This window comes from Brassica napus, chromosome C4 (genome assembly GCF_020379485.1).
Source record: "Brassica napus cultivar Da-Ae chromosome C4, Da-Ae, whole genome shotgun sequence".
Lineage (NCBI taxonomy): Eukaryota > Viridiplantae > Streptophyta > Magnoliopsida > Brassicales > Brassicaceae > Brassica > Brassica napus.
In genome coordinates this window covers 21,135,167-21,150,839 of record NC_063447.1, presented here as the reverse complement: position 1 = coordinate 21,150,839, position 15,673 = coordinate 21,135,167, and the positions used below count along the sequence as shown (strand labels likewise).

At 33.3% G+C, this 15,673-nt stretch overlaps 2 protein-coding genes across 2 annotated transcripts; both read right to left on the bottom strand.

The window, feature by feature from the left end:
• Nucleotides 1-2,860: 2,860 nt before the first annotated feature.
• Nucleotides 2,861-4,713, bottom strand: LOC106382437 (F-box protein At1g55000). The gene is made up of 2 exons (XM_048754110.1): nucleotides 4,238-4,713; nucleotides 2,861-3,549 (listed from the first exon to the last, which is right to left on the bottom strand). The coding sequence occupies exons 1-2, from the start codon at nucleotides 4,634-4,636 to the stop codon at nucleotides 3,166-3,168; spliced, it is 783 nt and encodes a 260-aa protein (XP_048610067.1). The 5' UTR covers nucleotides 4,637-4,713; the 3' UTR covers nucleotides 2,861-3,165.
• A 3,193-nt stretch (nucleotides 4,714-7,906) lies between these two features.
• LOC106354968 lies at nucleotides 7,907-8,404 on the bottom strand. The gene has a single exon (XM_013795002.2). The coding sequence runs from the start codon at nucleotides 8,402-8,404 to the stop codon at nucleotides 7,907-7,909; it is 498 nt and encodes a 165-aa protein (XP_013650456.2).
• Nucleotides 8,405-15,673: the final 7,269 nt, after the last annotated feature.

Below are 15,673 nucleotides of genomic sequence, written 5' to 3'. Positions count from 1 at the left end.
CTCATGCTCCAAAGTCCGGTTTTTCTCTTGCTCTAAGAGAAGAGCTTCTTCAAGTTTAGTGATCTTTGCAGTCAACAGTGATCTATCCTCTTTTTCAGCTTCACGACCTTGGTGTTGAACACGATCTGGTGGCTCGCGATTGATGTGTCGGTTAAAATTCTTTCTCCATGCACCATAATTTATATGTTTCTGCTGTAAATCCAAAAAGGTATTGCCAGCTCTCTGTTCACGGATATGAATAAGTTCTGGTTTTCGACCATCAATGTGATCTTCTCTGTTGTTGGACCTACTGCTCTCCCAAAAATAATTATCACTTCGCCCACCTGTTTCCATCATTGTTTGAAAGGGAAGAGTAGTATACTTGATATTAAAGTCACGTATAACCTCATAACTTGGCGCAAAATTTTCAGGAGACAACGTTGGAGTTTCTTGAACATAGACTGGGTAATCAAATTTAAGGCTTTCAACTTCCCCTTTTTCAGTCGTGACTTGTTCCATCACTCTTTCATCAAACTTGTCAAGGTTTGAAACAACGCTCTGTACGTCAAAGAAGGAACCATTGTCTTTCACATCGTCGTCATAGACGTCAAAGATTGGATCACCATTGTCAATAGAGTATTGACCACCTCTTATGTCAGATTCGTCGAATATACCACAGCTCGGACCAATATTCTGCTCTGAAAAAAATTCTTCTTCTTTGTCGTCAGCCAAATCCAAGTCATATTCATCGTCACTAGGGTTGTTAAAAATATCTACGTGGTTAGAAGTAACCTGGGTAACAAAATTCTGCACAGCCTTGCTAAGCTTTTGTATATCTTCTCTAAGACACATAAATAACTCTGCTTCCGTGGGTAGGGATTTTTTTGTAGCTTTGCCCATCGTTAGAAATCGTCGCTCGGCTCTGATACCAACCTGGCGCAGCGTACGGACTGGATAATCAGCTCAACCAAGGGATTTAGTAATCCTCCTTGGGACCTGCTTCGCTCAATCAAGGGATTCGAAGAACCACGCTTGAGACCGGCTTCTTGTGTTGATGAATTTAATCAAATCAAGAACAAGAAAAAAAGAGAAACTCTCTAGTTTATTAATTATCAAAAAGCTGCCTATCAAAAGCGAATTACAACGACTTATATAAGAGTCGGTTATAAAACTCTAACTCTTCTACGAATAGGAAAAAACTAAATAAAAGAAAATCATAATAATAAAAGGAAATCTTTAGAAAGCCGACATAAGATAGTAGTTACTTGGCGGTGAAGGTATCATGATGCTGCATCAAATACACACTACATGATGTATTTTCAAAAGCATATATACATTTGATTAAGATGAATGAAATGCTTAATGACTCTGACTCAGATTATGGATATTTTATTTTTATCATTATTTTTGGCAGGTATAAGTATAATGTATATGGAGGAGAAAATGCAGACGACGTGGTCAGATAACCAAAGATTTAATGTAGGTTCAGAAGAAGAGAGACAAATTGAATATAGTAGATATTAGTTTCTATAATAACTAATCGGTTACGTTTTTTTTTAAACACTGGAAAACATATTACATCATCATATAATCTCTACCTCTATTACATACGATGATCAATTGCCTGCAACATATGAAATATTGGTGAACGGTTCTACGGATAAGGATTCCACGATGAAGCACTTTCCGAAACATTTGGATCGATAGACGGTTCTGCATGTACGACATCCTCGATGGAAAGCTCTCTCCGCAGCAGACGACCACAACGAACGGCTCCGCTACAGCACTCTTGAACCTCCGATAAGCTTCACATCATATAATCTGCAAGAAATTGAATAGTCTGGGAATCGAACCCCATATCTGGATGTAAAAGCCTTTAAATCTTAACCAATAGGCTACGGTGCTTTCACAATCGGTTACGTTTAAAAACAATAAATAATATAATTGTATGAAAATAATAATTGTTAAAACTGTGATATTTGCTTGTAATTTTTTAGGAAAAGTTACTGCCAAATCTTATATGTTGTGTTTAAATAGTTTCAGAAAAAAAGAAAAACAAATGTTAAGTTTAGGAAGCCCCCTTAGTCCAGTGGTTTGACTAAGAGTTCATTAATGCTTCTACACCAGAAGGTTTGGGGTGCAAACCCCAAAAAACGCAAATTATGTAGATTATGGAGAAAAAGTTACAAGAGGTCTTCAGCATGGTGCAGGGCGTATCATCGAACATGGATCTCATAGGGCGGCTCGGAGTGATGCAGTTAGACGTGCATTCTCATATGATGGTAGAATTGTCGGCTGTAGAATCGTCTATGTAATATTTCTGATCGTTGTAATAGCATAACCAATCAGACGTTAAAAAAATAAATAAATAAATCTTAGGAGGTGTTATTGGTTTATATATTTTGATTGATTTAGAAATCCATATAGTATTTATAAATCCAAGTAAAATATGCAAATCCGAAGGTTTTCCCTCGGATTTGAGTCTTTGTATTCTTAACTAAAAAATCCAAACAAATTCATTCAAATCCATTATAAAATCAAACATATTAGTAAATCCGTGCGATTGAATAACACTTGATTTGATACAAAATTTATAAATCATTAAACCAATAACACATGATTTTAATACAGATTTGAAAATCATAGAACCAATAACACTAGATTTAGTTCGGATTTTCAAATCCATTAAAATACAACAACCAATAACCCCTACTTAATGAATACAAATTTTCAGCAGAAAAAGCGGACAAAACCCTAATATTTTTATTTAACTTAGTTTTGCTATATTTTTAATGCGAGGTTTGAACCGGACCTGATCAACCCAATTGACATCTCAACTCAATGGTTACCACCAAAATCATAGGATAAGATTTCTATCAAATACCAAACATAAAATATATTCTTCTTTCTTGGAAAACAGTCTATTGATAGGCTCATGCTTATATATGAACATAATTGAATGTATATATGTACTTATCAGTACTAACATAGTTTAATGTATCTTGTTTATAGGAAGACAAAGTATTTCAAGCTACCGAACAGCTACTATATATCTGGACTTGAGTGAGGTTCGGAACTGATCTAAGTCACCAAACCCACAAATGAGGAAATTATATCAATCTCCTTTCGACTCTCAACCTATAACATCTTATATACTGGAGCTACAAGAGCTTTACTTTGCCAAGCCTAGTTGAGACTAGCTTGCCTCTCCCACGTGAGATCAGCCGAGAACTCAGACAATGCGGATCTTGGATTTCCTTCAGCGATAGCCAAGTAATACAGGGCAGTTTCATCATCGACTTGCATGCTTCTCCTTAGAGATTCAATTAGCCTCCGCTTTCCATGGGCTGATAGAGTGGACAGATGATTCATACCAGATGCAGATTGTTCTCTTTTTGGTCCACCTTCGAGGTAAAGCACGGCTACTTCACGTTTGGCGTACTTGTCTACCTCAATGTAGCAAGTGGTGTCAACGAGAATTTCAGGACTGCTTATTGGAATAAGCAGTCTGTCTCTTGAGTAAATCCCATGGTCGCTCATCATGTTGTTTAGTCGCTTTATGTCCATAACCTACATCGTTCAAGGAAAATCTCAACTTAAGCTCATAATTCTAGCCATGGTAGACAAAAGAAAAACCATAGAGCTCTGAAGCTACAAAGTTTTAGAGCCAGAACCATATGAGATAAAACCCCTACAGGTCAGATAGGGGAACTTTAATGTGCTCAGAAAACTTATAAAGAAGGACAAAGTAATGAGATGGTAAAAAGCTTTTCAGGCCTAATAAATCCATATAATATAGCACTTTATGTTACAAACTTCCTTCAACGTGAAAGCCTAAACGTGCAAGGTAAAAAGGGTTGATGACAAACTTCTTAAGATGAGAGCAGATATTCAAAATGAACTGTTTGTATAAGTTTCTTCTGCATTACAGCAGGAGACAAGACAGATAAGGAAAACTTGTAGCTTCCAGAGTAGCCTTAAACTAAATCAGTCGAAAACAATTCATGTAGCTCAAATTTCTAAATAATCTGTTATCTTTTTTGTCACAAAAAATCACAAGAAATTTCCACAGGGTAAGAATACAAGATTCAAATTACATCTTAGTATCAATTCATGCAACTATCAGGGTGAATCCACGGGGGAGATAGGATTCAGCAGAAAAGTGGCGAAATCTAAGAGATTCGAAAGAATTATCAAGAAGACATAATTGAGATTCACATATTATTCTTACTTACGCAATCGAAGACGAAAGAGGTACCTGAACGGAATACTTAACGGCGAGGCTAGTCACGCTATCACCACGAGAGATGCGATGAGAGATGGCGAATTTCCAGATTCCGTTATCTCTCCAGAACGCACCTGAAGCCGGTTTTCCCACAAGTTCCTTGATCAGCCATGGCGCCGTGAAAGCCGACGCCACCAGATCGTTCTCTGTGGCAACGGAGTTCCAAACTCTGCAAACGCATCTCGCACGCGCTAGATCGGCGACGGTGAGCCTCTGGAAGATAAGGCCTAGTGTGTCACGGCATGTAAGTGCCATGAAGTGAGAATTCAATGGCGAGATGGTGGTTGTTGATTGATCGGAAGATCCGGTGGCAGTGAGAGATTCGGTGAGGAAATCGTTTCCGTCGTTTTGATTGCAGCAACAGCAATCCATAGAGAGCAAGCGTGGAAGGATGTATGTCCAGACTTTCTTTATTGCTTACAAACCATTACTTTATTACATAGTGGCTAGTACCGTTTCTGCTTGTAAAGTGGTTTAACTACAATTAAATTACTTCAAAAATAAATTAAACTAGACCTTAGCTTGTGCCGATGCTTTTTTATAATTTTTAAAAATAATATTTATTTGTATAAGTGATAATATAAATTTTTATAATTTACCCATATAAAAATAATGAAAAATAGCTTCAGATAACCCTATATCAACTTTTTCTTACCCAAAATCACAAAAATGTTTCATTTAATATTAATATTTACCATTCTACCTTATATTTTTTTTTTAAGTACACTATAAAAAAATTTTTTAGGAACCACGACGGCTCCGCGTTTCTCATCTCCGCCATCATTATCTTCGGCATTGCTCATCTCCGGCGTCGCTAATCTCTCTTGTCAATATCTCTACTGTCATCATCTGCGTACGTCTCCTTCAGCTCCAATCGTTGCGCCGTTAAAACTTTTGACGTTGTTTCGTAGGCACTCCAAGACTGATTACGCCATCTGCGATGATGTCATCTCAAAGGTCTTTTCAATTATTTGCTGCTGCTAAATCTAAATATGTGATTTCTCTCTTCTCAAATCACTCATATGTGGGGTTTTTTTCTCACTAATATTGTAATATGTCTAAATTGATTGTGGAAAATATCATATTGTTGCTTGCATTGTATAGAATCTCAATGGTCAAAACTCAGAAATTCTCGATCATGGACTCATTTACGATGTTTAATGAGCAGAATTGTGTACTATTTCATCTTGACACTATCATTCCATCTCTTTTTTTCTGGAATAATTAAATCAATCTATGATTCAGTCATTGTTAATTTTTTTTATGGCTACTTCATCTTGAGACTATATTGGATCCTCAATCACATATAAGGATTGGTGCCTAAGCTGTGTAAAATTTGTTGCGGGGCTTGATGCTTAAAAAGCAATCGTCTAATTCGGTTTAACTGTTTATGGTTCACACTCCACACTGTAGGACTCTTAAAATATTTAAAATGTTTTTTTGCATTTTATTTGTCTAATGAAGATAATGACAACATGTATTGTTTGCTTGGTTTTTAACAGTTTTTCAATCACGCCATGGGAAAGCGTACTTCTTCATTAAGGTGTAAATCAATATACTTTCAAGTTTTATTTGGGCTTTTGTCATCCTCTTCATTGAACATGACTTTATTTCGTGATTAAAGCTCAATAGGACCAGTTATTTTCTAGTAGTCCTTTGGCTTTTATGTGGACAGAGCTAATGTATATGCTGAGAAGAAAGAAGATATAATGATGATGACTGGACTGATATTTACTTGGTTAAATGCGGCTCTTATGTTGGATGGAAATATGTAAGAAGAAAACATTTAGTGCTCCTGTTTTTTTTTTTTGGCTTTTGCCTTTGCTTATCTAAATGTTTCTTGGCATCAACCTTTTGTTAGTAAATAAGGAGTTTGCTGTTGATAAGAACCAACAGTACAAGGAAGGAAAATCAATTCTTGAAAGGTAAGTAACTTACTAATCCCAATCCCTGGTTTTATCTTGTTTTGTTTTAACAGAGTGTTTTCTGAGTTGAGATTTGAATGTGTTTCATATTCTTGACATGTACAAGATTTGGTGCACAAATGGGAACATTTATTGGATAGCTAATGACATTTGTTTGTAGTCAATGACTTGTGTTTGTTTATAGATCAATGTTCATTTGTAGATCAATGTTCTCTACTTGTAGAAAATGAACTCTATTTAGTGACTTTTATATCGAGTGAATTTGTTCATAGAGATTGACTGTAGCCAATTAACTCTGTTTGTTTGTAAATTAATGTAAATTGTTTTCGTATCTTTTTTTCTTCTCAAAATTCTACATCAAAATTTGAAATTTTTAGTTTTTGACCTCATTCATTTTTTTTTTTTAGTTTAAACGTTTCTAAATAGAAAAACACTAATATATTATTTCTGGAAGTCCATCCAAAAATTGTTAAATGTTTTCCAACTTTATAAAATATAACTAGGATGAGACCCATGCTTTGCGTAGGGTGAGACATGCATAAAAATTATATATTCAAGCTTCAAATTATTAAATCGTAGATAGTTTGCAAACGTATTTCTTGTACTACAATGAAAATCCTCGCTATCAAAATCAGATAATTGGTCTATTTTTGCATCCTAAATATAATACGAAAAATTCCGTAGATAGTTGGTCTGGTTTTTGCATCTTAAATATAAATTTTCCATATTTACCTCATACCGAATTTTTATCAAGGCAATTATATTGGATTTTTATGCATAGAGTATTAAGTTAATAGTATTTAATTCTTTCTTTTAATAAGGAAGCTATAACTTATACATAATTGTCTCCATGCCCAACGATATGATCTCTAGTTTGGTTTATTAAAATTTCTTATCATATACTTTTATGTTTAGGTTAATATAAGTTTCCTAGTGAATTGATTTTGTACTTACAAATTATTAAATTGATTCTTATGCTGACACGTAAGATAAAATGACATCCTAAATTTTGAGACACCTAAGCAAGCCTCTTTTCTAATTAATAAAAACTCAAGGTTAGAAATTGTTAAATATTTTTTTAATTAATATATAAGGGATAATTTTTTAAAGATTTTTTTTTTTTTGAGAATTTAAAACTTCCACCATTATACTTATTCCAGTTTTCATCATTTTCAAAGTTTCTATAAGTTACAATTATATTCAAATCTAAAGTAAAACTTATATTTTTTAATTTTATTTTGTGTTCTAATTAATTTCTAGTAGAGATTGTTTGGTTTCTCATTTCATGTATTCTTTAATATTTTAATACAGTGGAAGATAATTCAAGTCTTTCTCTTTTTTTTTTTTGGTGAAATTTCAAATTTATTGATCACTCAAGGCATTTACAAATAAATAAAAGTTAAAAGAAATGCTATAACCTTGCTAGGCCCTATTTAGCAGAAAGAAGAACGAGAAACAAACAACTCTAAAAGCCTCTAATCTCCCTTCATCTCAAACCATCTGCACATAAGGCGACCCAGCTTATGGTCGCTTCTGTATTTAAGCGAAGAGATCCTGTTTCTGATTGATTTGTCCGTAAGCTTGATCATATGTTCCACCGGCTGAGATCCTTTCTGATGTCTTCTTGCATTGCGCTCTCTCCATATGTGATAGATTAGCGTTTGGAACAGCAGACAAATAAGTACTCGATCCACTCGAGTGAAACTCCCATTTTTAATCAAAGATTATCATTCCAATATGGGTTAATGGACAAGCCAATTAACTTGCTTGCAAGCCTATCCCACACTGTGTAGGAGTAGGGACAAGCAAAGAATAAGTGATCTCGCGTCTCATATTTCTCCCCACAAAGAACACAGTCCTGCTGAATGCCCCATGTCCGCATTCTATCACCAGTAGCAAGCCTGTTCTTAACCGCCAGCCACGTTATGAACGCAAACATAGGAACCCCCTGAGCGATCCAAACACTGCTGCTCCAGCCAACTTTCTCATGCTTATCCCGTATTTGGTTCCAAGTTTCATTAGCTAAGAAATAATCACGATATTTGCCTCCCGAGTGTCTCCATAGAATCAAATCGTCCCCACCATCAGGACTTGGAACTGGTTCGTTCTGAATCTTGTCATGCAGCTCGTGAAAGTACCTACTCCTCTGCCCCCGTACACTCCACTCCAGTCCCGAGACAGCTTCGCAAACTCGCGCCTTTCGTTTAACACCCATATAGTGAGTACCGACCGCTCCAGTGATATCAATAAGCTTCCCAACATGCAACCAATCATCAAACCAAAAGAAGGCATTCCTGCCATTACCAATCTCAAAAAAAAAAAACTGATAAGCCAAAGGCCGCATCTTTAGTAATTTTCTCCATATCCAGGACCCCGCCGCATCATCTCTGACATCCCAGAATGACCCTTCCTTCATAAGATAATGTTGGATCGAAGAAACCCACAGAGATTGTTGCATGGTAAAAAGCCTCCATATGAGATTAAGCGCAAAAACTCTTGTAGAGTCTCTTAAACGCCTCAACCCAAGACCTCCAATTCAAGTCTTTCACTTTCTAACCTTAAAATTATGAGTGTTTTAGTTAGCACTTTTTATTGAATTTATATAACTATGTTCCAAATAGTTTATTCATAGGTATAAAATTAATTATGATGTTACTCTTAATAAAATTATTAAATATGATTGAAACCGGTTAGACCACAATAAATTATGAATCAAAATCTTTTTCCGGTTCTGTATCCGGTCCAGTTTTTTATCAAAATCAAAACTATCTATCTAGACTTTACTTAATGGAACAGACCCCATGCCAAATATAATGGACTCACAACATTTGACATTAACGTCATATCCTAAGTTTGTTCTAATTATTCAAAATAATGTTACATACAATAATATTGTATAAATAATATAGGGGTTTTTGCAAATATGACTCAAAACTTGAAGTCAAACACAAAACTAACCCATGTTTTTTTTTTTTTGAACTTTGATTTGCCTCTTTCATCTCCAAAGTTCATATTATTCACGAAAATGCCATCACTTTTTTTATTCCTTTTTTTTCGAAAATGCATATTTTACTCTATCACCCTCATCTTCCTCAAGTATTCACAATATTGTCATTGCCATCAATACACCAACCACCATGAACAACCAATTTGAAGCTCTTAATGCACCTAAAAATCGATTTATATTCTTCCTTTCTCAATTCTTATGGACTAAAAACAACATCTTTTTTCACTTTTTCTCCATCTTAATCCAAAAAAACCAAAATTTTGATTCTAAAATTTTTATGGTTCATAGAGCCATTGAAGCTTACGATTCTTGGTGGGTCACTTTTGTTTGAGATTCTGGGTGCTTGGAAAATACTTATGTGTGCTAAACAAGTTATCTCACTGGTTGAAACTATGAAATTGAGATTTTTTCCTGATATGTTAGTCCAGACGACTTACAGGTAAGTCTTCTGGCTGTAGACGACTTACTTGGAAGTCGTCTGGTAAATGTAGAGGTTAGTTTTGCAATTGACTTTTAATTTATTTTTTCTCGACGACTTACAGGGTAGTCGTCCACCTTTGTTTGATAAAAAAAAAAATCGAGACGACTTACATGTAAGTCGTCTAGGGAAAACGGGTTAGTTTTGCATTTGACCGGAATGTGACAAAAATTTGACTTTTCCTGGACGACTTACAAGTTAGTCGTCCACTAGAAAATTAAAAAAATAATATTTTTTCCTATACGACTCACGTTAGGTTTGCAATTAAAATATTAAACAAAAAGATTTTTTTTTCTAGACGACTTACACGGAAGTCGTCCGTCCGACGACTTACATGTAAGTCGTCCAGGATTTTATTCCGAGATTCTGGTCAAACCTTTCTTATCTTGGACGACTTACAGGTTAGTCGACTAGGAAAAAAAAACTCGAGACGACGTGTAAGTCGTCTAGAAAAAAAAATTTATTTAATAATTAAATTGCAAAACTAACCTGAGACAACTTACAAGTTAGTCGTCTAGAAAAAACAAATTATTTTTTTTTTAATTTTCTACTGGACGACTAACTTGTAGATCGTTCAGGAAAAGTCAAATTTCTGACACATTCCGGTCAAATGCAAAACAAACCCGTTTTTCCTAAGTCGTCTCGATTTTTTTTTATCAACGAAAGGTGGACGACTAACCTGTAAGTCTTCTAGGTTAAAAATCAATTGCAAAACTAACCTAAATGGACGACTTCCAGACGACCTCCGTGGAAGTCGTCTGCGTCAATGTTTAATAAACATTCATTTTCTTTAAACCTATAAAGACTTTTTAATATTTTTTGTTAATTCATGTATATTAGTCAATATTAGGGCTACTGAATGAAATTTATAACTTAATTGGTGATATTTATGAGGTTACCAACATTCACGTTAATTAAAGTTTCTAACTGATCCAATGAAGTCTTCTAAGCTAGTTTTTAAGTCTTCTACGCTAGTTTTTGAATAACTTGTATATTTAAGAGTGATAAGTAACTTCAAGATATGTAAAACTCATATTTTCAAAATATGTTTTCTCCCTTAGTTTTACTAAATTTGACTAAGTTTTTCAACACAAACTTGTAAAAAATGTGATATGCTTTGACTAGTTACTATTGTTTGTTTCCATATTTTAAGTATTATTGTTATAGACACCAATGATGATTATTGTTATGAGTTGGAAGAAGGGTTAAAATGCTTCTTAAAATGTTGTATCAATATGAGGCTACCAACATTCTTGTTTATTAAGAAGAGAAGAAGGCCATTGGAGTTTATTATTGCATATGGGAGATCCAAAGATAAGAAAAATGCTATTGAAGTATATTATTTCATTGATTTGTAAATGTGTAAACATATATTACATCTAGGGAAACATTATTACTCATTTTACAAAAAAAATCACATCTAAAAGAGTAGACATGCAAATCACAAAACAGACCACAAACAAAACTATTATAGATCATTCCTGTACAAAGATAATCTTGGAATCCACTTGATATGGAAGAAGACTTCGTCAGAAGACTTCCAGGAAGTCGTCCGAAGACTTCCTGGAAGTTGTCTAGCGCATTATATTTTAGACGACTAACAGGTAAATCGTCCCAGAAGTCTTCCAGATCTGAAAAACCTGCATATCAAAAAAACGTTCAAATGACTTAAAAACAGAGAAAATGAGTGGAAGATAGATAAATATACCTTTATAGAACACACAAAAAATACATATCTAAAATTAATAGATCTACCTTTAAATGAGTGGAAGATGAGAACCATCTGATTAAAAACCTACTAAAAAAAAAGATAGATTAGTTAGAAGGACATGAGACAAAACTGAAAAATTCATATAAAGTTTGGTGTTTTCAAGTTAAAGAGATTAGAGTGGGTTTGGAGAGTTTTAGTTTGAAAAAAAAATAATAACTTTATACAACATAAAGTTACCAAATGAAGAAAAATCAGACATAAAAACTTACCAAAACACTCAGATCTGTTATGAAAGGGAGAGACATGGGAAAAGACTCCGTCAGACGACTTCATGGAACTCGTCTGGAAGACTTCCTGGAAGTCGTCTAGTGCATTATATTTTAGACGACTAACGGGTAAGTCGTCATAGACGTCTTCCAGATCTGAAGAACCTGCATATCCAAAAACGTTGAAATGATTTTAAAATATAGAAAATGAGTGGAAGATTAGATAAATCTACTTTTATAGAACACACAAAAATACGTATCTAAATTGATAGATCTACCTTTAAATGAGTGGAAGATGAGAATCATGTGATGAGAATCCTGCAAAAACAAGATAAATTAGTGAGAAAGACATTAGACAAAAACAATAAATTGATATAAAGCTTAGTGTTTATAAGTTCAAAGAGATTAGAGAGAAGTTAAAGAGTTTTAGAATGATGAACATTAAATTTTTGTTGCAGTCATTTGACAGAAGAAGAGAAACTGTGTAAATTTTTCTTTATATAGGGAGACAAAAAATCTTAGTGTCTCCCTATATAAAGCTTAGTGTTTATAAGTTCAAAGAGATTATAGAGAAGTTGAAGAGTTTTAGAATGATAAACATTACATTTTTGTTGCAGCCATTTGAGAGAAGAATAGAGACTGTGTAAATTTTTCTTTATATAGGGAGACAAAAAATCCAATTAGGTTAAATATTTTTGATTCAGACGACTTCCTATAGACTTTAATACTTTTAGCGGGAAATTCAAATATTTTTAGCGGGAAAATAAAATATAAGACTTCCTAGACGACTTACATGTAAGTTGTCTGGTTTAAATTATTCACCAGACGAGTTACAAGTTATTAGTCTAGACCCTAAACATAACCCTTAAACTTAATTAACTAACTAAACACTTCATAAAATCAAATTAAACTTCAAAAGTGTTTACTATACACAAAAATAAACACTTATAGGTAAAAAATTAATTTAAAAAAAAACATTCATTTCCAAAATTTAACCCTAAGAATACATATAATACTACAACATATGTTGTCAAACCATAAAACCAAAGAATATCATGATTAACTACTTTCACTCATCTATGCTGAAAACTATTCAATTTTATTATATCTTAATTTACATTACTTAAAACTGTTTATAATTACATGATTTTAATTTTTCAAATGTCAAAATATTTTTTTTAAAATTTATAAATTATTTTAAGATCAACTACACCAGACGACTTACTTATAAGTCGTCTAGACGACTTGCAGCATCTCAGACGACTCGGACGACTTACTAGGGCTATATTCGTAAAAATGGCTTTTGTTTTTTTTGTTTGGTAACAAGGGACTGGCTATAATTTCACAAGGCTTTTAGGTTAGTTTTGCCTTTCATTAAAGTTTGAGTATACTTTTACAATCAAAGCCAAGTTTTGAATATTTGGTATATATATAACATTTAATTGAAGATATGGTGTGATTGTGACAAAGATATGGTTTGCACATCACGAAATATGATGTTTTATAAATTACCATATTTTGTCCCTTTATATTTTACGAATATTGGCATTTTAATTGTATGCTTCTCAACTTTATCAAAACGTACACATACTCATACACACAATTTAACACATATTACGTATAATAATCAATGTAAAACTTCCATGATAATTAATATAAGTTTAATCACGATATACAGTATAACCTCTTTAAATTAATACTCTATAAATTAATATACACTAAAAATCTCTATAAAATAATATAATTTTATAGTTTCAAATTGAGTTTTTGGTTCAATTAGTATATCGATAAATTAATATCTCTATAAATTAATAAAAAAATTATAGTTTTAGTGTACTCCCAACATATTTAATTTATAGAGGTTTCACTGTAGATAAATACACAAACGCTAGTAAATAACTAAATATCAGTTTAATAAAAATACAGCTAAATATACAAATGCTATTAATTTTTAAAAAATAATATACAAATGGTATATATACTACATTAATATATATATTCAATCCGTTTGTAGTAAAAAAAAAACATATTCAATAATACAAATATTATTTACGTACTATACTATATATACGTTTGCATTAAAATATAGTACATAGTGTTGTGTTAACTAATAAACTATATGCATAGGGTCGTTAGATTTATTTGAATTTATGATAATTATATATAACTTTACACACACAAAATTGAGTTATTATTGGGTTCACCCCCTAGGGTGAACCTCTAGATTCACTAACCAATATAATTTCATTATTTCAAATTCGATATCTTTTAAAAAAAGAAACAAAGTATTGTCAAGTTAGATTATGTTTTTAATTTAAAAAAGTAAAAAAAAAATAGTAGTTACAGAAAAAATAATTAAAAAAAAAAAAATTTTAACATCGTCAGCAAAAAACTAAACCCTAAATCCTAATCCCTAAATCCTAAACCCTAAACCCTTGGGTAAACCCTAAACTTTATGATAAATCCTAAACACTAAATCGAAATCACTAAACACTAAAACACTCAAGGGTTTAGGGTTTAGGATTTATGATTTAAGGTTTAGGGTGTTAGTGTTTTTTTATATATAGTTTAGGATTTATCCAGAGGTTTACGGTTTACCCAAGGGTTTAGGGTTTACCCAATGGTTTAGGGTTTAAGGATTAGGATATAGGGTTTAATGTTTTGCTGACGATGTTAAAAATATATTTTTTTAAAATTCTTTTTTCTGTAACTACTATTTTTTATTTTTTTTTATTTTAAAAACATAATATAACTTGATAATATTTTGTTTCCTTTTTTTAAAAGATATCGAATTTGAAATAATGAAATTCTAGAGGGTGAACCCAAGAATAACTCTATTTTAAGTAGATAAAAAAGTGTCTCTATTTTTTTTTTTTTTTCTTGTCATTGAAATAACTTTCAAAAGTTTGATCCTCAAAGCCAATGCTCTGAGGGAAACAAAGAAAAGACAAACAAATATAAAAAACATACACCAGTAGGTGCTTAAATGAAAGAAAAAAACCTACAGAGAAAAATGAGTTTTTGAAGATATAAATGGCTTCATACTCCATTAGGTGAAGCCATTGCAGGCTCATCTGCAGTATTTAGACGAAGAGGAGACATCATCAACAAGAATGATATCAGTAAGCCAACTTGGACCTCCACGAGCTACATAGGATTGAACTCGTCCATTCTTATACTACAGCGATCACAGTTGCTACTCTATTTGCAGCCACAGTCACTACTTCACCACATCAGTGTTGGAAGCAGTTCAGTGCTTGCCGAGTACGCTTAATAGTATTGGACAGCCCAAGAAACCAATGCGGATTGTTCAGGACAGCCCACTGAACCATTTACCATGAAGGTATAGACGGACACAATAGATTAGAAACTAAAGATTCCACGCACACCAATAGGGGCTATGGTAAAGATAAATTTTCAAAGAAAATAAGCACACCAATAAGAACACCGTCGATCTTCCGCTCCGGTATAAGTTTAACCAGGCACCCGACCGTTAAACTTCCAATCCTGAACACAACCAGATCCGTTGCAAAACACTCAAACCAAAATCACTGAAAAGGAGGTTGAGTTCACACAACAACCACAACTAATACCACCGAACTCTTGTAACTGTTATCACCACCACCACTGCTCCTTTATATGAAGTGAAACTCCATTACAGAAACGTATGGGAGAGTGAAGAAGAGCCACCAGAACCTTCAAAAGCCCGCTCAGAAACACACGGAAGAACAACCCGTCACAACTGACGAAAAGATCTAAAAAAACAATAAATCTAAGCAACAAAAAAGAGCAAATTGATGAAAAAGCTGAAAGAGAAAAGAGAGATCTCCCCCGGCATAAGCGACAAGCGCCACCGGGGGAAAAACGAAGATCAGATCAGAGAGATTTGGGTGTGACGGCTGGAGAGAATTCAACAATATAAGTTTAGGTTGATTTTATGTAATTTAGTTTCAAAGTGTGTCTATTTTAATAGAGTAGATTTCATAACAGCTCCTAAATTTAAGCAATCAGTTATCTAGATA

Bases quoted from the DNA above. Each gene is read 5' to 3' on its own strand.
- LOC106382437 (XM_048754110.1), bottom strand. From the start codon at position 4,636: ATGGATTGCTGTTGCTGCAATCAAAACGACGGAAACGATTTCCTCACC. The intron at 3,550-4,237 runs GTACCTCTTTCG...TGAACGATGTAG, and splicing joins CCGTTAAGTATTCCGTTCAG to GTTATGGACATAAAGCGACT.
- LOC106354968 (XM_013795002.2), bottom strand. From the start codon at position 8,404: ATGGGTGTTAAACGAAAGGCGCGAGTTTGCGAAGCTGTCTCGGGACTG.